The sequence below is a fragment of the Balearica regulorum genome, chromosome 11 (genome assembly GCF_011004875.1).
Source record: "Balearica regulorum gibbericeps isolate bBalReg1 chromosome 11, bBalReg1.pri, whole genome shotgun sequence".
NCBI lineage: Eukaryota > Metazoa > Chordata > Aves > Gruiformes > Gruidae > Balearica > Balearica regulorum.
In genome coordinates, this window is record NC_046194.1 from 7801187 (window position 1) to 7826906 (window position 25720).

The window sequence follows — 25720 nt, forward strand, 5'->3', positions numbered from 1 at the left end:
GCTTTTGTGGGCTGTGAAGCTGCTGCGGCACAAGGCTCACCTTTCTCTGAGTTAGGCGTGCAAGCGCAGATTTAGGTGCCTGACTTTAAGCCCTTTGTTTTTCAACAGGGCCACAGCTTTTTGAGAAGCCTCTGGGTGATCACAGCTTTTAGGCATTGATGATCATGAATGTGTTTAAACAGGAGCTAGGGACAGGAAGCTCTATTTCCCATTTCAAATCCGTTACATCATGTCTTACAGATGCTTGTATTTTCATCAGCAGCCTATTCTCAGAGGACAGGAAGGCACAGGCTCCTGAACTGCACAGAGAGCATCTCTTCCTAGTCCTGTTCTTTCAGTGTCCCTCTTGGTCCGGGTGGATTTTCCCAATGTTCCAAACAGAAGATGAAACTAGCTGCTCTTTTTATTCTTCCTCAGCTGAACTTTGTCCTGTTTTCTGTTAGCATATTAGTTGGTGCTCTAACAGATGAGCTGCTCAGTTGCTGGGAGCTCAGGAGCAGCGGAGTTGAGAGCTCTTTTGTCAGTGGTCTTGTAGGGTCCTTATCAGAGCTATTTTGCTGCTGCTGTTGTTTTAAAATGGTTTTAAGAAGCCCTTGTATGATAGTGGAGTCCAGAATAATATTTTGGAAACAAGTTCTTAACCGGCTCCCATTACCTTCTCTGACTGGGTATGGAGCACTGCAAAATAGAAAGTCCAGGTCTAGGGTATGTAAAGGTAAAATAAAAAGGAACAGTACACAGGGTCAGATGGGTAAATAAAGCTGAAAGGAATATTTCCAAGGATCTATGAGCCTGTGCTGTTCAATCCAAGCCCTGAAGTCAAGATCTGGTTCAAATTCTTGAAAATGCAGCAGTCTTTATGGCCTGATGATGTTTGTGCAGACAAGGCACTGGCAAAAACTTGTCTTGGTCGAAGCTGCTCACACCTTCAGCACCCGTCCAGGTACACCACTAAATATCTACATTGAAAATATGACTCACGCCATAATGCGCAGATAGGGCATGACTGGATTGTCTCCTGTCTGCCTGTCTACTTTCCTTGCCTCTGTTGCTGTAGTACTTAAGAACATGATGTCACTGGAGTCATCTGCCCATTTATTTATGGGTGTCTGTATTCATCAGTCATTACCATAATATCCAAGAACCAGAGATGGGTTACTCCTATCTGTCTGCCCATGTCTGATGGATTCCTCCAAGCCTGTCGACATAAAAGCTAACTACTTGAAAGGCTGATGTATCCTTTTGGATCTCCAAGGTCACTGAACCTGAATATCTGCGTGAATCTTCTTTCAAGCACTGCAGCTCAGAGCAGGGTTGCTTAGAGCAGGAATGCTAATGCTTGACATGAGGAGAGGGACCAGATTTTTATGCTGCCGTGTGCTGTGGGTCCACTGCAGAGCATGAAATATGCTCTTGGTTTTTTTCCTTGTTCATTTTTCTAGTGCTGCTGACTGACTGCTGGGACGCTGTTCCCTAAAGCCATGCTTCCAACTTTTCCTCCTCGTCTCTGCAAAGAGAATTAAACGGGTGTAGGACTCCCTCTAATGCTGAGACGTGGGGTTAGAGCTCTCACCAGTGCAGTTGAGCACTTAGTTACATAGTTGCTTAATTAAAAAAATGTAATTAAATTAAATTACTTTGTTTTACAGCTGCTTCTTTGTAAAGGAAATGGCGGTGGAAATGTTTAATGATGCAGAGACAGATTTGGAGCTTATGAGTTGGAAGACAGAGGAACAGCACAGAAAATAGCACTAAGTAGCTGGCTTCCAGGCTCTGTCCCCAAAAATGAACCTGGGCACTTCCTGCTGAAGCACTGGGGCTCTGAAGTGCTGCATGGGAAGGCTGCGTTTTCAGTGTCTTGGAGCCCCAGATGCCTGATGTGAGTTGTGGTACTCACATCATTTAAGCCCTGGGCAGTATTATTTCCAACCTCTCAAGTACCTGTCCCAGTCTATGAGGTGTTTCCTAGCCTGGCTTGTGGCAGAGGATACAAGTGGCTTTTTTGGGTCCTTTCTAAAGGAGGGCTCCACCTGGGAACCTGCATGGCTGAAACTCTGCCAAAGGCCTCTCTGACCAGGAGCATTACCTGAATATGGGGCATCGTGGCCAAAAACCAAGTCCAAGCCTCTGTTGCTCAAGTTAAAGAGCCAGGAAAGAGTCTCTAAAGATACCACAGGGTACAACAACCTGCGATGCATGCATCAAAAGGTGGGATTGTTGGACAAACCTTTCTCCCATAGCTGTGCTGATCTCCTCTGGGATGTGCTTGTTCCATTGATGGAGAAAGGGCATCTATTTCTGGGACCATCAGCCAGAGATGTTTTATGAGCACAAGATTTGTCCAACAGAATTACACGGCCCATTTCCCTTAATATCTGTTTATACCTGGACCGGACTGGAAAGGGCAAATCTGTCTCATAGAAAATTTGGGATGTTTTAAAATTTGGTTCTATTCAGATCTGGAACAAAATGCAAGGCAACACAATTCTCCAAGGGAATGAATCTTTAATTTTGGGGTCTGATGGTCCAAGGCTGAAGGTGTCTGGGATATTAATCTGGGGTCAGGTCCTCAAAAGACTTCAGGGAAAAAAAAGAAACAAAAAGGGTGGAAAATAGCGAAGAAAACTGATGCACTTGCTGATGGTAGGGCTTCATTGGTAATTCATCCAGCTGAAGTTTCTCTGACGAGGATGAATTTTTACAGATCAGTGGAGTCCCTGAAAGCCCTAGACTTTTCGCCAACATCTTTCCTTTGGCAGCTCTACAAGCAGTGAAAAATGTACCATCAGACTAAAATGGACAGAAATTATCCAGGTTATGAACTCTGTGGGTTTTGTGGATTTATTTTTCCTTTGACTGAAGGTTAAGTACAAATACAGTTATTGAGAAACTTGCTGATTTCAGAGGAATTCATGATAGGACTAGCTGGAAAACAGTAGTGGTGGTTTTGCAGAAAACTCTCCACTGAAATTTCCCTGGTACAAGTATGTCAGTGGGAAAAAAATTGTGAAATAGCCTCCTCTAGTGGCAAATGTTTTATTGACTTTTTTTTTTTTGAGTGCTTGAATCATGCTTTTTTCCCTAGTGAGGAAAGTAGGCCAGAATGATGTCTGCAAAATAAGTGGCGAGAGCGCTTTTTTTTTTTATCTGATAGGGGTTTATGCTTGTACTTCTGGCAAACACACCAAGCATCTTTTATTAACAAACATTTTCCTGTGTGATCAGTTCCCCATCTGGATATAAGCATAGTGCTGGGACGGTGTATTTAATAAGGAGAATGAAGGCCTGAGGGATGATAGTGGCACATAAGAGCCCATTGAATCTATTTGTGGTTTTCGCTTGCACTTTTCTAGTGGTGTTTGGTGCCATATCTTGTCTGTGGATTGGAAATTTGGGACAAAACCAGTGAATGTTGTGCTTAGATCAAACTTCTACAAGGCATTAACTTATGTGGCAAGGATGGAGACTTCTATTTCATTTATACTTGTGCAAATACAGTACAACTTCTGTGTCTTCATGTCAGGAATTTGCAGGTATAAACATGATCTGAATCCGCTTGCAAAGCATTTTGGTTTTATTGATGTGCATACAGGGAACTTGAGGCTGACTTTCCAAACAGTGCAACCAACTCACGTTCAGGGATGTCTGCTCATCCTTTTGTGTCCAGGGCTTAGGTCAATATTTTCAGTAGTTTATTTTCATATGTTATCACAGAAAATAAAATAATAATGATTTGAACTGTTATAAAATATCAGCAAAAATTAAGAATAAAATCTGAAGGATTAGACCCAAACCCAAGTTTGTGTCAAATTAAATTACTTTCAACCCATTATTTTCCTCTGGTAAATAGCAAAATCATTATTTTATTAGAGCTAATTTATTTAATTATCATAAATGAAATTACTTTTACGAGCACTGATGTGTGTATTGATTTTGGCTGTAAATGCTTGCAGGCTGCCGAGAGAAGAGCTTTCCTTGTGAGTTGTGTTTGCACAGTGTTTGCAAATGGCATGGGTAATGCAGAAACAGAGGAGTCGGAACGGGTCGGACTTGGCAAGAGGTGCTGTCATTTCAAAACCATCTGCTCATTACGGAACGCTGCAGCCACTGTGGTTGGGCTGTCTGCCATTTGGCCAGGACAGGGCTTCGGATACTGCACGCTCGACTCTGACCTGGACCAGGGTCTTTGGGATTTCCTTAGGTAGGGAGGTGGTCATCACCAGACTCAATTCATCTGGGCTGCTGGAGCCTCATCTCTGGGGAATGAAGGTGGAATCTCTGCTGATCTCCTCATCCCTGACATCTGCCTGGTATTTCCTTCCAGGTGTTCCAGTGTGGTTTTTAGTGGGGTTTTGCAAAAGCACTTTAGGGAGTTTGATACCTGCATGTCAGGGAAATGTAATGGTTTTATGCTCCCAATTCTCTTAGGTGCTTTTGCAAACCCCATCACAAACGTATGTGCAGCATCCAGCGCTCTTCCCTCAACAGGCCCTAAGCTAGCGAAGGGTCAGTCTTAGTTTTGGTCTGTAATGGAAAATAGGGAAAATGCTCCTTTTGGCTTTAAGAATTGGTCTCCAGCACCTGGGGGTACCAGATATGAGTAGGATCATACTGTCATGAGGGCTTGGATTAGACATTTGCTGTGTTTTCTTTTCCATGTTTGGCAAGTCAGTAAAAACTGTGTTTGAATTAGAAGTTTGCTGGTGTGACTGAAATTTGCTTTCCAGGTGTAATGGATCAGAAGAATGTCATCCCACTGGGCTCATGTAAATACACAGGTGGCCATAAGAATACTTGTAGCTCTTTTTTTTTTTTTTTTTTTTTTAATAATGTTTGCTCTGTGTTCACCAGCTTTTGCCCACATTATGCATGTGTCCTTCCTTAGGGTATGAAGAGCGTGGGCCAGTATATTTGCCTCATTTTCCCCATATATCAGAGGTGGATATGATTCAAGATGCCTATCTCAAGTGTGTCAGTGCAAAGGTGCAATGCTGTTTTGGGTATCTTGGGAATGCTTGACAAAGAATTCTGCCAAGTAATTAATAGTAATGCTGCTAGACCCAAGGTAGCCTGAATATCCCTGCACGGTGGCACACCATGCCAAGTAGACTTGGCCTTTAGGTTTTCCCCAAGGAGCCAACTCCTGGTAGTAAATATTTACTTTCCCATGGGCAGCTGCAGGGACGTGACGCAGATAACGGATCGCCATAGCAAGGCAACTTCAGTGTCATCCTGTCTCTGTATAGCGTGCGGGACAACACAAATAAGGACTGTTGATTTCAGAATGAGAAAATAGGAGTTACTTTTGATTATACTTTGCAACTTTACTGAAATGTTCTGAATAGAATAACGATAGATATTGTATTCCAAATAAAATACGATAGCATGCAAAGTTTAGGCTAGTACTTATTCTATCCTTCCTGCTTTATTCTCGTGGTGTAACAGTGGGACATTGCAAGCTACTTGCAGGCAGGTAACAAAGTGGCTCTCTCACTTTTCTGCTTTCAATCCTGTGTCTGACTGTGAGCCCTGCTTTTGCAAAGGAGCTTCCATTGGGCTCAAGGACTTGTAGTAAGTGTTACAAATCGTTGGGACAATTTCTGAATCTTGGGAGTGTGCAGCTGTTTAGCATGCTGAAAAATCTGAATTTCTAACTTGCCCTTTCTGTTAAAGCATTAAATGTTTTAACTGCAGAACATTTTTTAAACATACTGCATTGTGTGTGGATGTGAACTGCACAGATGTTTGCAACTTCCAGGCTACTCATTGCATTTTGCAGCCTTAAAATCAGCACTAAACTCCAGGTGCGTGTTGGAACATGCAGGGTCCTTCCATAAAAATGCTGCTGCCTGCTCCCTGGGACTGTACCACCAGGTGGCAGATGAAGCCAAGGAAAGAAAATGCTAGTGTGCACTGGCTTCACACAGCTTCTCCTTAGTATTTAGAAACGGAGGCATTCCCAGCATCAGAATATTAAATAGTTTCACTCTTCAAGGGGTTTCTTGTTTATTTTGGATTGCATGACAGGGTAGTACAATCAGGTCAAAAAGAGAGGAAAGAAAAAAAAATTACAGATACTTCCAGGTAAATATACAAATATATGATATTTTAAATAATCCAAAATACATACAAAATAGGATGAATTGGGTCACTTGGGGGGGGGGGGGGCTAAAATTTAAACAACTGAATGACTCTATGAAAACATAATGATCACTAACACAAAAATAGTCTATGCAGAGCAACAGGCTCTAGAACCTCAAGCAGATGTTTTGTCTGGCTGGGTGGCAGTTCAGAGCTCTCTCTTTTCCTTATTCCCTCTTCTCCAAGAAGGCAGGGACCTTCTTTTAGTCATCATCTGTATTTCCCTGGAAGGATTCTGTTGCAGCATCTGTTCAGCATTGCATGCTGTTGCTGCGGGACTGCTGAGCCAGCAGTGCTGTGCTTGCTCCTCTCTATTTTGCATTTGAGATTCTTTGGTCATAATGGCTGCAGCAGAACTGGAGCCTGAGTTCTCAGCCTTTTCCTGCCAGACCAACCAGTTGGGGATTTTTTTTGTTGGATTCCAGGGAATAAGGTCAAGCTCAATTGTTAGTTTGTTGTTTTGTTGGGGTTTTTTGGTGTTTTTTTTTTTTTTTTTTTCTGGAGGATATCAGTTCAAAACTGCAAAGTAGGATTAATTGAAATAGGAATGCCTAGTAGTTTGCAAGATTATGAATCTAATCCCATGTTGCAGTCAGGGAAAGGGGATATTTTGCTGCCACAGCAGAACAATAATGTATGTCATTTCTCTTGTACCCACGCTAGCTTATTTGGATATGCTTGGGCCTTTATTTCAACATGCCCCATTGCTTAGCTGCAAACTAGACAGTTTGTTTGTTGTGGAGAACATGTACAGAAGGTAGAGCACTGTGCTGGTAGTGTGGCTGTGATTTCTGGGAGGAGAGTGCTTGATACAGTCCTTACTGCACTATCCCCATACCGGCCAGTGTGGTAACGTGGGGCTGCAAAGTCTTCTGAGACCTGCCAAGTCATCTATTCCAAGCAAATAGTTGTGGCACATAATAGCATGGGTAAACTGATCAAATTGGGCCTTAAAGGGACTGGTTTTGACTCACTACTGTCTCTTTTGGCGGGATAATTTGAGCTTTCCTCCTTGGATGGTTAGAAATGTAAATGCCCTCTCCAAACCCTCTTTTCTCATTTCCCTTAGTTGTTTACTCATCAGTCATCTTCTAGTTATAACGCGGCAATCTCCAGTGAGTACTTCATAGCAAATGTCAGCTTGATTTTTATTGATACACGAGGAAAAAAGTGTAAAATGACTGGGTTTTTTTACAAGTTCTACTTGTAGTCCTTTTGCTGCAGGTCCTACGCCACGCTATAAGGTTGCTTCGTAAAACTGACACCCCACAGAGGTAACTGATAACTCTAGTAGAGGTAAGGTCTTAGCTGGTCTAAATGCAGGGATCTCAGAGGAGCTGTGTTCCTTTTATGCCAGCTGCTTCAGGGCACATAATAGACTTAAAGTGATCAAAGCAAAGTGGAGATTAGATGAGCTGTATTTTCCTTTTATTAATAAAATCAATAAAACAAGTTAATATGCAATGAATAACTAGACGGTAATAAGGATTAGCTGGACATAGGTTTCAATATGCAACTCCAACTTTCTTGTAAAACCACATGAATGATTCTGAATCATTTAAACCGTTCTTGAGGTAGCCAAAGAGGACAGAATACTGAAATTTTAGTAGGAACTGTCTAAATTTTAGGGAGTTGCCATTGCAAATGCATGTAGGCTTTGGGAAAAGGAGTTAAATGCACTGGTGCTCATGGAAAAAGAACTACGTTTACAAGCAGATTAACCTTGTTTATAATCACAAGGCAGTAAGCAATGCCACTGTTGGCTTTTGACTGCCTGTCAATAATTGTCATGGGTGACATAAAACCTATCGACTCAAGGTCAGTTGTTTGAAATCAATAGAACTCAGCAGGCAATTAGAAATGGGCTTGAGTACGTTCTTCCACAAGGGTTTTTGACTACTTTTTGCAAAAATGGTGCCATTTCCAAGTGGAAAGGTCTCAGAATCAACTTTTTTTTTTTTGCCTCACTGCAGTTTTCTTGGTATGGTACTGTTTGTTTCTGGCAGCAATAATTAGGGATGTTTTTAATAGTGCAGTGTATTTGGATATCCGCAATATTCACAGCTTGATTATAAGCAACTGTGGCATAATAAACAGTGAATATTCTAAAATTGTGTAATTCACAGCATGATTTGTTTCTGCATACTTGTTGTTGTGAATTCCAAGTACATAAGCAGCAATGTGTAGTAGTAAACACTGAAATATAATTTTGGGAAAATTGTTTATTAGTAGTAAATTGGCATGCTTCACCTGTCAGGTCTATATTCATCAAAACATAAATGCTAAAACATGGTTAAATGCTTCAGTGACTGCAGTTGCTAGATCTCATTTTAGTACCTAAAGCAGAGAATCTGGAAGATGTTTACTTGTCTATGACTTTAAGAGTCTGATCCTTAGCACGTCTCATGCGTTTGCAAGTGATTGTGTTAGAGGAATTAAGAAATTACTGCTGCTCAGCTGGAGTTTGGTGATTTTCCTCCTGATACGCAAATTGGTATATGCCCATTGCGGGTCCATTGCACTGCGAATAAACCAAGCTCACGCACACATGACTTGTAAACATCTCTTGGAAGGAGTGGCACCTCCTGGTGAAGAGGCAGAGCTCTTTTCTACTACTTGTAATTATATGACTCCACAATGACCAAATCGCATTTAGAGACAGTATTTGACTTCGAAATCTGACTCTTGCTTCTAAATTGCCTAAATCTCATTACTTACATAATATGTGAGCACGAGCTTAATTTGCTGTGCTGAAGAAGGATGAGTTAAACAAGGTCTCAGTCAAGTTCAGCAACAGAAAATTAAAATCCAGCCCTTGATTAACACAATTGAAACATAACTGTAGTCACATTTTGAACTACAGTGTTTGCAGTATTGTACCTCTTCCAAAGCAAATCTCAGTGTTTTCTTCACTTGTCAAAATTGAATTAGGAGTAGCTGGTTTGGTTGACCCCAACTAGAATATCTCCAATATTTTCACTAAATCCAAACATCAAACAATGAGCTTTTCTGAAATGCAGAGGTAAAGCTTAAGAATTTCAAAAGGTAATTATTTCAGAATTGTTAGCAAATACAATTCTTCTAAGTGCTTTTTATACTTGTAACATTTATGGTACATCAATAATGCAGCTTATTTAAAGAAGAAAGAAAGTATGGTACATATTCTACCTCATGAATGTTGTTGAGCTATTCATATTGCAAAATGCATTACAATAAAGGGTATCAACTAAAACCAAGCACTAGGCTCCTATGGCTGGCGTAATGTACTACGGTATCCTGTTACAGGCATTCTTTGTAATTCTAGGAGGCAGAAAATAAAATTTGACACTCAAAAATTATAAGTTTAAGTAAATCATGTAGGAGAAATGTACATTTATGTCCAAGAAATGGTTAGATGTTGCCAGAACAATACAGCTACGTTATGAATCTTTAATGATCTCTGAAAGTCATAATGGTCTGTCACTAATGCCCATTAATGATCTCTCTATACCGCGAGTATGGGCTTGATGTTTCTGGCCAGTACCTTAGAGAATACTTTAAATATGCCTTAAACTTTCTCTGATCTACTCCCTGTGTATCTGCTCCAAATGTAGACTGCAATTGTCTGGGTAGGAGCAGCTTGTAAGGCAGCATGGCTTTGGGGTTAAGAAAGTCTTATTCAGGTAAGATGTATTTAAGCAATATTTTTATAGGAACAAACTAGGAGGTATTTCCTGGCAACTAGTCCTCTGTAGAGATGATAAACTATATAAAGAAATTAAAGCTTAATATTTATTAATGTTAAGAATGTGGTCGTTCTTTGAGTTGATGAATTTTGATAACTCTAAAAATACACTATTTAAGAAGAAAAAGGAAAGTGTTATTGTTAATTCCTAGTGATTGGAACTGTAAATATGTTGAATATGCTGCTGAACTGGCAAATTTGTCCTGTTTGAATATGTGTTTCAAATGTTGCACAGGTTGATTTTATGGCCTTTTAAACATCCGCGCCATGTATTTAGTTAATTTTGTACCCAAGCTTTTTGTCAGGTATAAACCTTGCTTTAAGGAAGGAAAAAAGCAAATCATTCCAGTTCTGTTCTAATTGTCTTTCATTAGAGCACTGTGCCTAACAGTAACTGAAGACAATCTTGTTATGGTGTTTATAACTTGAAAACCTTTTTAATACAAAACCACCAGCATTTCTCTATTCTTTTCCAAATGTTTTAGTTAAATGCTTATGAAGGTGTAATCTATTTCTCTTTAATAATGAAAAAGTGTGTTCTCTGCATTTAGTATGTGAAATGATCAGATTACTGTAAGAACCAACGCCCTACAGCTAGAAGAGAAAAACAAATCCAAGGACTCTTGGAAAATACCCCAATATCAAACAATAGTCTGATAGGCAGTGTGTACAGAGAGTTAGATATTAACTGTCTGGGACGTGTATAATTCTTTATTAGAAATAACTCAGTGTGATTATTAAACAACTTACATGACATTGCACACAGCATCTATTTTTTTCTCTTCAAAATTAATATAGTAAATTTAAGTATAGTAAAGTGTAGAATGTGAAGTAAGCAGTCTGCAATATTTTGGCAGGTTAAAAATGCATGTACTGAATATAATCACTTAATATGTAATCCAGATTATTAACTACTAAACGCCTTGCTCTTTTGCAAATGCGGTAGGTTTTGAACGCGGTGAAGATTAAGTGGGTCTGAAACCGTCAAAGATTTTGCTATAGGTTAGCTTTTGGGCGGAGTACGTTGCCTAGCCACAATATACAAAAGAAATGCTGGCGGTTGATTATGGACCTTGATGTTTGGTGGTAAACTCGGTGGGCAGGCCCGGCGGCTCGTTCCGCGGAAGCAGGAGCTGCGCGGGGTGGTGGAGCGGGGCAGGATGCGCCCGGCGGATCAGCACCGCGGACAGCGGCCCCTTCCCCGCCACCCCCGTGTCAGCGGCCCCGGGGCCGTCCGCGAGTGGGAGACCCACCCGAGCTCCGGTTAAATATAAACCCACAGCGTTGCATGCAAAATCACACAGGTTCTCCCTGTTGGCCGGAACCCTGAGCTTTCAGGTTCGCTGTTAATTACAGCCGGAGGCACCACGTACGTTTGTTGTAATTAAATGTCGCCAGTGACCGAAACAAAACTGGAAAAGAAAGTGAATGACCTTGCTGGGGCAGTTACAAGAACTAACTCTAGGTGTCCCTCTTGTTTCTGGTTTTAGAAGTATTTTTATACGTTTGGTTTTTCGACTGAAAGTACTGGAAATCTCTCCCGTTTGTTTGGTTTGTAACTGGTTACAAATTAATGTTTTACAGCATGCTTCCTGTACAGGAAACTCTATATTTTGCCAAAAGCCTCCTGAAAAGACTTTACATCAGAACTTTTTAAGTAGGCTAAAATTTATGGCAATAATGATTTAAAAATATAGTCACCGAGTAAGAGATTTCATATATTACAGAGCTGGGAAAAAAATTTAAAAAAGAGCTCAGGGAGGTGGAAGTTTCTCCCAGCATTAACAGCTCTACTCTAATTCCTTGGTGTTTGTGCACCTCAGCATTGTTGAAACATATTGGGTTTGCTCATATCTGCAAGTCAGGAAGAAGAAAGGCAAAGAAAAAAATGCATGGATTTAAGTGTCTGTATCATGAACGTTGAACCCATATTTGCAGAGATTTGAGATTTCCAATTCCAGTTACAAGCCAGAGGAAATACAGATAGCAGCAACCTCTGGGAGCCGTATCTCTTGCTCCAGTCATATGAGGGGAACTGCCTGGGAATCCCTGCAGGCCTCAGAGTGCTGCAGAATTTCGTGAATTCTGTGTAGCTACGTGTTTTACCTGTGCAGCTGTACGTACAGGTGCCATTTTGCAATTAGACAATTTAACCTCTCGTAACTGCCCATATAGGGCACAAGAAAATGCAAGGAGGTCTTCCTTCATTATGGGTACATGGAATGGGCTGAGTGGAATCGGTTGAATGACAGCATTGAAAGATCTGTCAAGATAACTTCTAACAAACCAGCAGGCTTAGTTCTGTGCCTTAGGATCTAATTCTGATCTTTGTCCTTTATTTCCCAGCAAAAGCTCCCAGGCCTTGGAATGTTGTGTTGTAGATGAAGCTAAACTAGGATTATCTGTTTGTAGACAAGACTAAGTTGACCTCAACTGAAGGATAAGGACATCGAGATACTGATGGTTTTTGTGACTACTGCTCATTAGAAGCATGTTGTAATTTTTAATGAAAGAAGGAAAGAAAATCCTGTTAGGAAGAGATAGATAGATAGATAGAATGATGAACAAAGAGAAGAGGGTTGAAGAAAAAGGACAGAAATCCTGATGATATATCATCATCTGCTGAATATGGTGTCTCTCTGCTGTGAGTTTAGCTCAGCATGATTTAGCAATATGACTGGGGAGTTGCGAAGGCCATACATATGGACTGGGAATTTAATTAAAATCATGGTATTATATTTGTATCTACTTCTGCAGCTTAATCTACTTCTTTCATGGTGTTTTTGGTTAGAAATGCAACTACAAGTTGGACAGTTATCCAGTCTCTGAACAAGCAAATGTGTCCCTGTTGTAGTTCAGCTGGACTTAAGCGAGTAATAACAGTGCTCAGCTTGGGAAGCTTCATATCTGTTTCTCTGATTTCTGAGCATTGTTTCTCTGCATAGCAACGAAACCTTTCTGTGCTTTCTGGTGAGGTCTGAGTCCCCAGAAACGTACCCAGCCGCCTAATGTGAATACTGGGAGCAGTAGCAGATGTTCCGCTATTAGCCTCCTTCTCTGAATTGACTTCTCTGAATTTCTTCTAATTTGCTTATGTAGAATTTGCATACACAATTTTTCTAGTCTCCAGGCCTGTTTAAATCCAATACAGCAAATGCTGGCTGGTGGTTCTCGTTCCTGTTTTGCTAGCCAATGCGAGTACTTGTGAGTGTTGCTTGCAAAAAAAGTGCATCTAACTTAACGCTAATGAATTCCCCTCTGTTTACTTATGTTATGTTGTATTTTTCACCTCAAAATCCCTGTGTAATTTATAGATGTCACCTTTGCTCTGCTCTTGCCAGCAGGAGCTCCTGCTAAGCTTGGAGTTGCCATGAGGCCGATTGCTGGAAGGTACGTGTGCGTGTGTGTGTGGGAAGTGCGACTGTGTGACTACTTGGGCTGGTTTTATATTCACATGCATTGCTGAGCACTACCAGAAGCAAGACACTGAGCTACATGGACCTTCATTAAGTGATTACTTAGTTTTGATGGTGGTAAATAGTATTTATTATAAAGATGCGTTAGGAAGATTACAGTCTGAATCACCTCGCAGTGATAGTTCAGTAAGGCAGAGGTAGTGTTTTCCTTCGTGCAGCTGTGAAATTAATCGTGCTTTTTTGGATAAGAATTAATTGCCATCTGGAGGTGCCTTTCTCTCTTCTTTCTTGGTTGTGCAGCCCAGATATTTGGTCAGATGAGCTTAGATAAACCTAATTATTACATCACTGAACTTAGGTTAGATATGTCTTGTTATGTCATTATTAATATCATGATCATTACATGGTGAACTGAGACAGAAAGCAGAAGCTGGGGCTCGTGGCCCTTTTCCTAATCCTCAAGGAACCTTCCTTCTGATTACTGAAACCAGCATTTCTTCTTGGGTAAACCGGTTCCAGTTCCATGACAGTGAGTGTAGCAAGGCCCCAGTGTTACATGTGCAGAACCATCAACCCAGTGCAAGGTCTAACTCCAACTCCTGGAGAGTCCTGCCTCCGTCCAAGACATGGCACTTTTTTCCCAAAGTCCCTTTCATTTGTGACTGACTGTTCATGTTCTCATTTGTCTGTGTGAACTTGATGCCATGATCTCAGCAGTCAGGTAAAAGTCACAGGAAACCATTGCCAGGTGGTTCTGATCCCAGCCCGGGTAATTTGGCTTCATTATTAGAAAACAGATGGGTCTTACACCGTTAACACAGCAACAGGAAGCAGGAAGCTTGGCATCCATTCCATGATTGCAGTGAATTGGGCTCTGTAGCTATGTGAACTCAAGCGGTGGGGCAGAAGTTACCTTCTGAGCAAAGTAAGGCCCATGGGTGGGAGAAGCTGGTAGAAACGTTTTGGTGCAGGTGGGAGAGGGAGAACTCTCAGAGGCTCCAACTCACTGGAGATCTAGTGAGTCTGGTTTTTGTCAAGTTCTTGGCAAAGGATGAACCATCAGATCTATGAAGAGGTAGAAAAAGATCCATTTGAGTAATGTGACAATCTCTAGGCAACTTGCTTTGGGTCTGTGAAGGACTATTTACAGTGTTTTGTTATGTGTAAAGTGGCTTTATGTTAAGTTTGACAGTGGCATATAGCCCACATTTCTCATGTGTCCCATGCTGCGATGTAAATATTTCAGGGATGATATGCTGTCATTTACACTGATGTTTCTGAGAGTCATCATGCTGAGAGGTGAATGAACAGATACTTCTGTGCATACTGATGTGGGAGTATTTTTTGCTACGGCTTTGCGGTGGGCAGAGAGAAGTCGGTCGGTCACTGCTGCAAGTTCCTGGCTCAGGTTGGGCCCCCTGAGACACCGGAATAACGTGTTCCCAATTTGGGAGCCCGCAGAGCTGTGGGAGCTGATCTCTTCTGTTTGTTCTGTGACCTTTCCCAGCTGATTGGCACTGATCTTTTATGCACTGGATAGACGATCTTTTGTGGTTGACATTTTGGGATGACTGAATATGGATTAACCTAGGCAAAAATATTTCCATTTTTCTACCTTCAAACAAATGCCCTCCTTTTCTAAAAATGCCTGCACCACCAGGTCAGATCAAATCCAGTTTTGACTGAGACAGTGCTGTAGAGGAATTGGAATTCACAGCTGGGAAGGGGCAGCACTGGGATTTCTCTCATTAGTATTTTCTCTGAGAATCTGAGAGGAAACTGGTGTTCTTGATGTAAGATCTCATGGCCATCCTGAGCATTTAGCGGGGCGTGTCAGTCATCATGAAGAGGCCCAAATTCTTGTCAGTCAGTGAACCTCATCCTAGCAAACTTGTGCGGATCTGATAAGAGAACAGGATTAGGATATGAGAACCTTTTGTAATGCATCAGGCACATAATTATTTTCAAATATCTTAGTAGTCTTAGTGAGATGACTCACATGTTGAAGACAGGGACGTGTTTCTCTGCTTTGCTGGATGGGGGCCAGTTTCAGCACATCCAGTCCTGTGCACCAGTTGTATTGGGGTCTCTTCTGGTGTTGGGATTCATGATTCTGTACTCTGAGAAGACCAAAATCAACCAGCTGCCTAATTCCTTGAATAACAAGTGAGCTCTTAGATAAAGTGGGTCCAGGTGACATGTTTACATGGGTGTCACAGGAATTTATTTTGATTTTTTTCCTGTTACTGAGCGGGGCTGCACCGTGCACTTCTGCAAAGAACTATGGCACAGACACACAGAGGAACATCTATGTCACTATTTACAAGTGCCCTTGTGCTCTTGACATACAAATACTTCTGTCTACAGTAATACAGTTCATGTAAAAGTCTGCAGCTGGTTATTGAAGCTGATCTTTACTATTAAGGTTAATTTTAACGTAGCCCTGTTGGTCTGTTGACTGGAATATCCTCAAATTTGAGCTCTTGGTCTGGAGCTGCCTGAAGGCCCAACTGTTCCACTAACACCTTTGCACTCAGAAATAAACCTCTAGCTGACTCTTAATTTGGCTCATATCTAGGGTAAAACCAGGCTTTCAGGGGTAGTGAACTGGCCGGCAAACCGTGCTCATCCCCCGAGCGGAGAGCACCCAGACACTCGCTGTTCTGCAGCGCCTGCGTCCAGCCGCGGAGCTGGCTGCAGAGGAAAGGCTGAGTCATTTCCATGGGATGTTTCACGGAGGAGCTAAGTGATGCGGGGCTTGGGTCTGAACAGCTCTGTTTCCTGGTGAATAGTAATTCTGTTTACTTAGAAGAGGAAAAAAATCACTGGGGGCCTCAGTGCTGCTGTGTCATACCCGACTGGATGAAGTCTTGTTTATCTCAACCTGAAAAGAGAAGTGATTCTGGTGGCACTTTTCAGAAAATAATTCTCTGCTGTGAGGAGTGTAGGCAGTGGCAATAGTCCATAGGTTTGACTCCTGAAGCTTTTTTTATTCTGCTTGTTCTGTAACAAGCTTACCCCAGCAAGAACAAAAGAACCTCAAGAGGAACTCCTGACATCCCATGCCAGGCTGAAATTTTGTTGTCACACCAAGGCAGCTTCAGTCTTCTAAATGTAGAGGGGTGGTTTGGGGTTTATGCTGAGCTGAGTGAGGTCTGGAGTTGGCTTGTGATTTTTCTTCTCATCTTGATTATCATGCAGCATTTGTTTTGCGCAGCATCTAGCTGTTTATATAGGACCTACAATAAATCTTTTGGTACTTGTTTATAGGGGAAGAGGAAATAACTCAACATGCTGTTTAGTCTGAGGATGGGACGTTTTGACCCAAGGTGCTGGCATTAAGTTCCTGCTTTATGGTAACATGTCATGAGAATCATTAATGCTTTTAGAGGACATCAAGGAGCTTGGGTCCCTCGGCGAGTCACACGTTGGGCTCACATGCACTTGAACAGGCAGCTGGAAAGTGCCGTCTCTCCTCTACCCGTTCCCTTCTCTGACAGCAATGCTGCGCTGATACGCCACTCTGCGCTCGATCCCATCTGTTGACATTCAAGTGCCCAAATAGCAGAGGCGATCGGCAGTGGGGGAAAGGAGCTCCTGGGCTCGCAGGCTGCAGCTGGCACCGGGCATGTCGCAAAGCTGCCGCGGCTTGTCAGAACTTGCAGCTTGTTTCATGACAGTGAGGTCTGGAGCTGGCTTGTGATTTTTCTTCTGGTCTCGATTTTTGTGCAGCGTTTGTTTTGCCCAGCAGCTACTTGTTTATATAGGACCTACTATAAATCTTTTGCGCTCGGAATAGATTCAAACTCATGGAAAACAGCAGTGGTCTGGGACCTGCCACAGCGCAAATGGTTCAAGGAGAATGGAGCAAAACCAAAAAGTTTTGCACTTTCCTCTAATATGGTGAAACAGCCAACAGTGCTTGCCTGCACTTTAGGCCAATGATGGGGGTTTGATGCCTTTTCTTGCAGGAGCCAGGCAGCGAGGGCAGCACGCTTTGCGTTGGTTGTGAACCATGTCCTGCATTAGTTGAAGAGCCAGTCCTGGTTTGAGGAGTCGTGGTACCAAATTGCAGGCTTTACTTTTGCCCAATCCAGGCAACTTCAGGAGGTTCAAGTACGTTTTAATGATCAGAATCATGGAAATAATCATCAGCGTAAACTCAACGGATGACTGGGAGGAAAGAATTAAATAAAAAGTGGATGAGATCTTTGTCTACTTCAGAACAGTGGAATTGCTGCTGGGTCAGATCCCAGCTCCAGGTAGCTCATGGCCGGGTCTCTGACAGTAACTGTGTTACAGGTCTGTCCCATGCTGATTTCTTAAGAGATGCTTCATTCTTGATTGAAACGGGGCTGGCAATTTACTCTTTAGCTTTAAGTGTGCCCCATTAAAATAATCACACACAAAGAAAGAGGACATCTGTTCTAGGAACGTCTGGTTGCCTTCTACATTCAAAAAGTCACTTGGAATGTTATTCTATTTTATTTTATTTTACTTTTTTAGCATGGTGAGGACTGAACAGCTCTTGCTGTTCAAAGAAAATAAAGCTGTTCCTTGAGATTTTTATGTCTGTAACACTGAAGTAGTCCAAAGACTGGTCTTGTACCAAAGGCATTTTCCCAACAAGATCTTCATTTTCATGTGCCATTTATAGTAAATGAAGACATGTTTGTAGGAGTACCGATAGATGGAGAGGTTGATCATGCAAAAAAAACTGGAGGACTGTTTTTTTGAAACTTAAATCTGATTATGCATATATGCTATTTTTATTCCTCTCTTTAGTTATCTGTCAAGGAACATTTGTGCAAATGAATTTTCTTTATGGATTTTAAGCATGCAAGCTGGAATGCTGGCAGAAAGATATCCTGAATACTGCTTTTATATACTGCTTTTCCCCAGGATTTTCAAGGTTAGCCAAATTCTGAGTTCTAGTTAGTCATTGTGAAAATGAAATGTCATCTGACCTATAGGACAGATCACAATGAGGCAGCTTCACTTTGATCTGAAGATCAAACGCTGCTTTCCAAACCAGGAATGTTTATGAAGTAATGGGTGAGTCTCAAGAAAAACAAGTCTCACTTGTGACTGTATTGGACGTGGAAAGATAGCAAAATTTATAGTACGTTACCGGTGAGTTGAGTAGGATGAGTTATTACTAATAATATCCAACTGGCTGTCTCTTGGGTTGGATTTCACATGTCTTATGTGGCCTGGCAGATGCGGGTAGTGGTGGAACTTGTGAATTACAGCTATTTTTACCCTTCTGTTTAACCCAAATAAGAAATTAGGAGTATTTATTTAATATGAATGTATGGATGTCTTAAATTGCCTCATAAACAAAAGTGAGTGAGTGTGTGTATACACCTATCCATGTATACATATACTTTTCTACAGAAAAGAGGTATTGTGGATGGGTATGCAGGACTGCTAAATTCAATATACCACATCAGCTGTCGAGGCCTCAGGCTGTAATGGCACACGTTGTACTTTCAGTCAGACATCATCTTAAAACTTGTGCATTATGGGCACTTCTGTTATTAAGGCTTGGCCATGTAACATGTTTTATTGGGGCAGGAGTTTCCAGTTGGAGGAAACACATTTGGATGTTGTGAGCTGTTTCTAGTCCAGGGAAGAACTGTCATGTTTGCAGAAGTACAGCGAACTGTTTTTGAATTGAGCTCTTTGAAGCGAAGATACTGCGTGGCGTGGTTTCCACTGTGCTTGCCCGGGGCCACAGCGTGCAACCCGTGGAAGGGAAGAGGAACATGTGGCTTGGCCGAGGGTATGTGGAGTAGAAGAAGAAGAAGGGGCAGGTAATCTGAAGAAGGGGCAGGTATCCTGAGAAGCTTGTCTGAATCTGAAAGCACATCAGAAATCCGGCGCTGTCACACCAACCTACCTGCATTGGTTCTGCCTCAATAGCCCCAGGGGAGTCCTGGGGCTGGCCCAGGGCGCACAGAACGCAGCTCCCGGGCTTGGCTGCCTGAAGCCCATTGCCATTGCAGTCCCTGCTGAGCTCAGCTCCTGCACAGCCTCCCCCCTCCCATCCTCCCACCCTGCCTCAGCACCTGCAAGTGACTGCAAATCCCCTCTGCCTCGGGGATAAATTCTTTCAATAGTTGTTTGCCTTCAGGGTTGCAAATCTCTGTTTTGTTTCTAGCCTGAATGGGCTTCATTTTAGGCTCCAGCTGTTGAAAGCATGCTGAAGAGCAGGAGGTGGGTTGCAAAGGGACCCCAGGACCTCCTGCTTCCTACGTCCTGGGACATGGATGTGTGCAAGGTTTGGTGTCCGCTGTGCAGGGCATTAACCACAGTGCAGATGCCAGGCTCTGACACAAGGCTCTGCTCCTGGCATCGTGGCACCGCTGCTTCTTCCTGCCCTGGTACCCCTGCAGCCTGGCCACCACTTAGCCAGGCGTGAATAAAACCAGCTGGCGTGAGGTCTTGGCCTCGAGGGACACAGAGGCACCGTGGGGGGACAAAGGGAAGAGGGAGAACATGGCGATGACAAGGAAATTGCTCTCTCCGAGGATTTTCTAGTCGCTGCTAAAGAACTGGAGCTGAGAGCAGGTGGGGGGGGGGGGGGGGGAGGTAAGGCGAGAGAGGCAAAAAGCCTCCAATAAATCAGTGAGGCAGAGCGAGGGTCATCCTGTAAAGACGAGGGAAAGGCAGGGGAGAGCTGTGGCTGGAGCTCCCCTGCCTGCCCCCCTGCCTGCCTCCCTGAACCACCTTCCTGCTGCCGGCCAGGTGTCCTCACTCTGCTGCCGAAGACCTGGTGCCAGCTATTTGCTCATCGCAGTCACGTTTGTTTGGGTGTCTGCGCCTCCCCAGGAGGCGGCTCTGTGGAAAGCAGGTACCCACAGCCCGTGGGGCCGGCAGGGGTGGGCAGCTGGGGTGCACCGGCTCCCGCTGCCCACCCTGAGCCCCTGCCTCCTCGCTGCCCGCACCCCGGGGGCTCCTCCGCAACTCTCTGCGCAAAGAACCACCGGGCAGATCTCCCGCTCGCTGCCTCGCCTGGGAGAGGAGGAGGAGGAAGAGGAGGAGGAGGAGGGGAGGGTGCTGATAAGGGGCTCGCTGCGTCGCCTCATTTCTGTAGCCAGCGCACAGCTCGTGGGGTGTGTGCGAGTGCGTGTATCCGCTGCCTGAGGACCCAGGGCTGCTGCAGTCTCAGCGCCGGGCTGCCGGCGACCAGGCGCCGGGGGAGCTCCGGCTGTTTACCGCCTGCTGCCAGGTGTTGCAACGCAAAAGCCGAACGCGTCCGGGGAGGGGAGGGGAGGGGAGGCTGCGCCGGCAGCGGCACCTGTAAGGAGCGGAGGGGAAGAGGCTTCCCGAGGCATTCGGCAGCAGGCAGCCGAGGCTCCAGGCATCGGCATCTCCTCCCAGTGTCTCCATCACCGCTTGCTTCGGATCTCTTCTTAAGGGAGAAAAGGAAAAAGGATCCAGAACCGCCCCTGCAACGGGACAGCCCCTGCTGGAGTCTAACAGGTGTTTGCTGGGATTTGAATGGGGAGGGGACGGGTGGGGAGAAAAGTTAACTGGAGAAATTGGGGCTAGGAGAGATGCGATGATCTTGCACCAAGTGGATGTGTCATGTCTGCATGTGAATAGCGCGTCTGGAGAAGCTCGGAGGGATGTCTTGCAAGTGATATCTGCTCGATCTCCGTAGAAGCGCTCACCTCTGCCTGCAAACTTTCCCCTGCCAGAAGTTGGGAGGAATAAAAAAGCATCAGAAAATCAAAAGGGGAAGATCTCAGCGGACAAAACGCTTGAGCTAAACTGTTGCATCCCGTCCTGGGGCTCTGGTGTGAGCGTCCCACCAGTGTCTCCTGGGCTCCCAAGCCGATTGGCGGTGGGTGGCATTGGCCAAGGCGCCCGGCAGCGTCCCTGGCATTGGGGACGGGCCGAGCAGCATGCTGGCTGCGGCGCCCGTGGCCGGCCAGCAAACCCCGCGTGCCTGACCCGCCAGTGGTGCCGGGGCGGTGGCGGCCATGGCTGCAGCCATCGCCAGCTCCCTGATCCGCCAGAAGAGACAAGCCAGGGAGCGGGAGAAGTCCAATGCCTGTAAGTGTGTCAACAGCCCCAGCAAGAGCAAGGGAAGCTGCGACAAGAACAAGTTGAATGTGTTTTCCAGGGTCAAACTCTTTGGCTCCAAGAAAAGACGAAGGCGGCGACCAGGTTGGCAAGGGTTATGTCTTTGGGGGGTTGGTTTAATTTAATGCAAACTGGGATGTGCGTCAGGCGTGGGGAACAGGGGACCGATGTCTCAGGGCTGGTAAAATGAACGTTGCAGGTATTGCCCTTCCTGGCTTGTATGATCTGATAGACGTGGGTATCCCATGCCAATCCCTTCCCCGTCATCTTCATCTGGTTTCTTTGGATAACACACACCATTGCTATCTGCCTCACTTGCACACCCACGTACCGGTAATTCAGTAGCTTGTCTTACACATACACACACACATGTGATTTATTTGTAGGGGAGATGTTTGCAGGGGAAATTCCCACACGTACACCTCCCTCAGTTGTACGTTAAATAACTTAGAGGTGTGGAGATCTCCTTTTGTCTTCCTGCTTCACAGAATGCCTGTGCCATGCTTTATTTGCTAATTGCAGACGAGGCTTTTTGCTTTCGCTGGCACCTTTCAGAGTTTTGCTTCAGTGCTCTGTTCCTTTCGAGGAATCTCATACATGCAGCTGCCCTGCAGACACGATGCTCTCTGTGTCAGAGGTGCAAAAGATCAGGCATAAAGACTCAGTCCCTGATCTGAGTGGGGTTTTTTGTACATGGGAGGAGCAAAACCCTCTGGTAATGTTGCTATCGCTTTGCTGTGCTGAAACATTGATGCCGTTAGCCACTTAACCTGTCTGCCTTTCTCAGCAGCCACAGAAGAGGTGCCTCGCTCACAATTTGCAAACAGCTTTGGGATGTATTATGGCTAAAAACCCGAAGTAGGGGTTGGATTAATTTCTTGTCAGAAGAGTTGGTTTATAAGAATTGCGCATCTGTCAATACCCTTATTAAAGGTTGCTAATAGGAAGTAATATACTTATGCAAACTATTGTAAGCTTTTGCCTTCAGCTCTTACTAAAATGAAGTACAGTAGCAGAGCTCCCCAATGTCTTTGATTACAAACACAAGGAGTCTTATCCAGACATTGGCTGTTGGAAATGACACGTTATATCTTCACAGTATGTTTATCTCGGAATTAAGTTAGTTGTTGCGGAGCGAGCTGCGGAGATATATCACCTCCTGACGAGCATAATTGTGTGAAATGACTACAATGCAGATGTCATTGGGATTCAGTGGAAGTAGACCTTTTTTGCAATTACTCCTGGTGCATTACCTAGATATCTTAAATGACAGACTTGACAGCAGATCCCGTTGCTGTTACTTTTTGGTCTAGAATGATCTGAAAACGTATGAGATATTTTGCTTTCTAACTGTGAATCTGAGGATGGTTATGAAAAAAAGAAATCTATCCAAACTCTGCGTTGTTTTGATCTTTCTTCTTCTAGCTGATGAGGTAATTACCTCAACCCTTATGGTAATATTTATTTTGCAGTTCCACACATTGCTGGATTTCAGGGTTGCCCCCTCCATTTTCCATATGTTCATTGAGTAGTTTATCACTTTGGATGCTCTGTACTCTTTGGAGCAGCATGGAATGGGGGTTTGTTTATTAGAGCTGTAGCAGTTCCTGTGCTAAACGTTTGCTGCTATATATTTAGGCTCTCAACTGTCACTATGGCTCTTATTAGCGCTATCGTAGTAGTCCTCTTTTTCCTCTCCATTTAAGAACTCACACCTTTTTAAAAGGCGGAATACGCTCCTTGCCAGCTCATTTCTAATCTTAAATGAGATAGGGCTGAGCTCCTGAGGCCAAGCAGCACACTGTTGGAATCTGTATTCCCTGGAAGTAGATTTTGCTGTCCTACCTACATTGCAATTGAAAGTAGCATTTAATCATTTTGGTAATTGATTTCAGAGACATAAATTTGATCTCAACCTAAATGAAAAGTGTTGCAAAACTTGTTGCCCTGCTTTTGTTTTGGGTCTTTTTCATATCTCAGCCTCGAGAAGAAACCTGGAGGTTTGTTTTTACCATCCTGCTCACTTGGAATGGCACATCAGGATTTCCCACATTAATCTCACTATTGTTTTTTTACAGAGCCTCAGCTTAAAGGTATAGTAACAAAGCTATACAGCAGGCAAGGATACCACTTGCAGTTGCAAGCAGATGGAACAATTGATGGAACAAAAGAGGAGGACAGTAGTTATAGTAAGTGACATGAGAATAAATGGTGTGTTTGTGAATTGTGGTGTCTCATTCTTCCCATATAGGTCCGTTCAAAGTTGTTGTCCTGGGATGACTGAGTGAGTGGAAGCAGCACTAACACTGTGCTCACAGCGCAGAAATCTTTCAGATTTAGTGGGTCTGAGAGAAATGCAAATAAAAAATCACTTATAGAAATAATGAACTAGAGGAGGTAATGATGACACATATGACAAACAAAGCAAATGTTATCTCCATGGTAATCTAGAGAAGTTCATTGCTGTCCTTTGGATTTTATTAGATTTTTTTTTTTCGACAGTGAAAATTTGCTCGCCTACTCAGAGTGCCTGAAATAGAATAACGCTATCTCCACTCTTAAACAGGGGCTCATTCAAACAGAGCCATGTTATTTCACACAATGAGAGTTCATCATCATTTTAAAGTTCACATTTCCCTATTATTATTATTATTTTTTTTTACCCCTTCTAAACTTAATTATACCTTCAGCTCTCAAGCAGATTTCCCTCAGCTTTTCTGTAAAGAAGCGTTGGATTTTTTTTTTTTTTTGATTCGTTTTGGTTTTTTAAAACTTTGAGAATTAATAGAAAACAGGGAAAGATGACTAGAGCATAGATTTGGTGTGTGTAAATAAAACATATAAGTGTTTCACATAGTTGTACTGTTTAGCTTAAACTATGTTTCTGCTCTGAAAGCAGAAGTTAGGCAAAGCAAGGAGTTTGAGAAGGTCCTTCAGGCCACTTAGACAACAAACTAGAAAATCAACAGGCAGACCTTCCTTTTTAATTATCAAAAAGCACTTATTTAAGTGCCATCCTTTTCGTATGAAGAGCATTTGCAGGTGACACATCATTTCATTTTACAAGACACCTGAATATGGCAGAGTAAGCACTAGACACAATGAGTATCCCATCTTAATTGTCTGATCGCTTGCTCCTACACTTTTCCCACACCCTCTTCAATTGTTTTTGCATCCCTGTATTAACTTCTGAGTGACAGGAGGGAACTGGTTATGCTGCCGGAGGAGGTCTCCTCTGCAGCCACCGAAGGTGTTGGCCTTAGGGCAGAGCACAAGTGTAGTGGCCGTAGGGACACGAGATCTGGCACCGGGTCCTGTCCTCACCCATGGAGAAGGTGGCACAAAGACCAAATCAGTGCAATGCTGAGCGGCTGGTGCCATCGCACTGAGCTCTCCTCAGTGCAAAATCTACCTTAAGAATGATCCTTACGGACCTTAAACATTGCTTTTCTTTCAAGTGGATGATCTAATATTTATGATTTTAAAAGTCAGTACAGATCATTCAGGATTTCAGGGTAATTCTATTAATTATCTTTAAAAAAGAAGAAGAATTAGGCAAACCTTACTTTTTCCATCAAAGCACAATACTGTTATAAACTTTTAATGTACCAGAGCAAATATCTGAAATTGCATCCTTTTTTTATTATTATTGTTTCATTCAAATAATTTGCTTGGAATCCCTCTAATTGGGATCCTGAGATTTGAAACAAGATAAAGTCTGTGGAAATAGAAATGTATCTGTTTCCAGGATATTTTCCTTTTCCTTTATTTTCACTGTGTCCTTAAATTTGCCATAACCTGATAGATTACAAAGCAAATCATAAAAACTCCTTGTTGCTGGACACCAGCCTTCCAGAATGCTGACTACCAGCAATGGTATCGCAGAAATGGTTGCAGCTGGGCTGCAGTATCTAAGTGTTCAGAGCAGAGGAGGGTTTTATCATAAAAAACCACATGTATTTGTATATATGCCTCTTTTATGTGAAAGGTAAGTGTATAGACCTGAATGTCCTGCAGTCCTGAATTTATCTTAATTGCCATATTTTTAATGGAACTAGTAAGACAGACTGATTGATGCTGTGGATCAGAGTCCATGTAACAGGCTTCTCCCAAAGCCTTGCTCACATGAATATTAAGTGCATCAGCCCATCTAAAATCCTTGCACTGCAGGGAAGCCACAGGGCTTGTACCCCCCCCAAATGTGGGGGGGTCCATTCTCCTCCCCTTTGCACCCCTGAGGGATATCATTGCTGTTCCCTTTTGTCACCTTTACTGAATGTTTGCTCTGACACCATCTGCTTTGTAGTCAGTACGTTAATAAAAACTCCCCTTAACAATAAAGGGG

The 25720-nt window shown here is 43.3% G+C and overlaps 1 protein-coding gene across 5 annotated transcripts in view; it reads left to right on the forward strand.

Annotated features, from left to right (window-relative positions):
• FGF13 (fibroblast growth factor 13) overlaps window positions 1-25720 on the forward strand; it is a 261882-nt gene that overhangs the window by 176964 nt on the left and 59198 nt on the right. For 4 of the 5 annotated variants that reach the window (XM_075763129.1, XM_075763132.1, XM_075763131.1 and 1 more), the window contains one exon: window positions 23454-23564. In XM_075763129.1, the coding sequence (XP_075619244.1) occupies window positions 23454-23564 (111 nt within the window). Of the gene's footprint in view, window positions 1-20376; window positions 21460-23453; window positions 23565-25720 lie in introns of those variants that run through there. The other variant, XM_010303727.2, reaches the window with a different exon arrangement.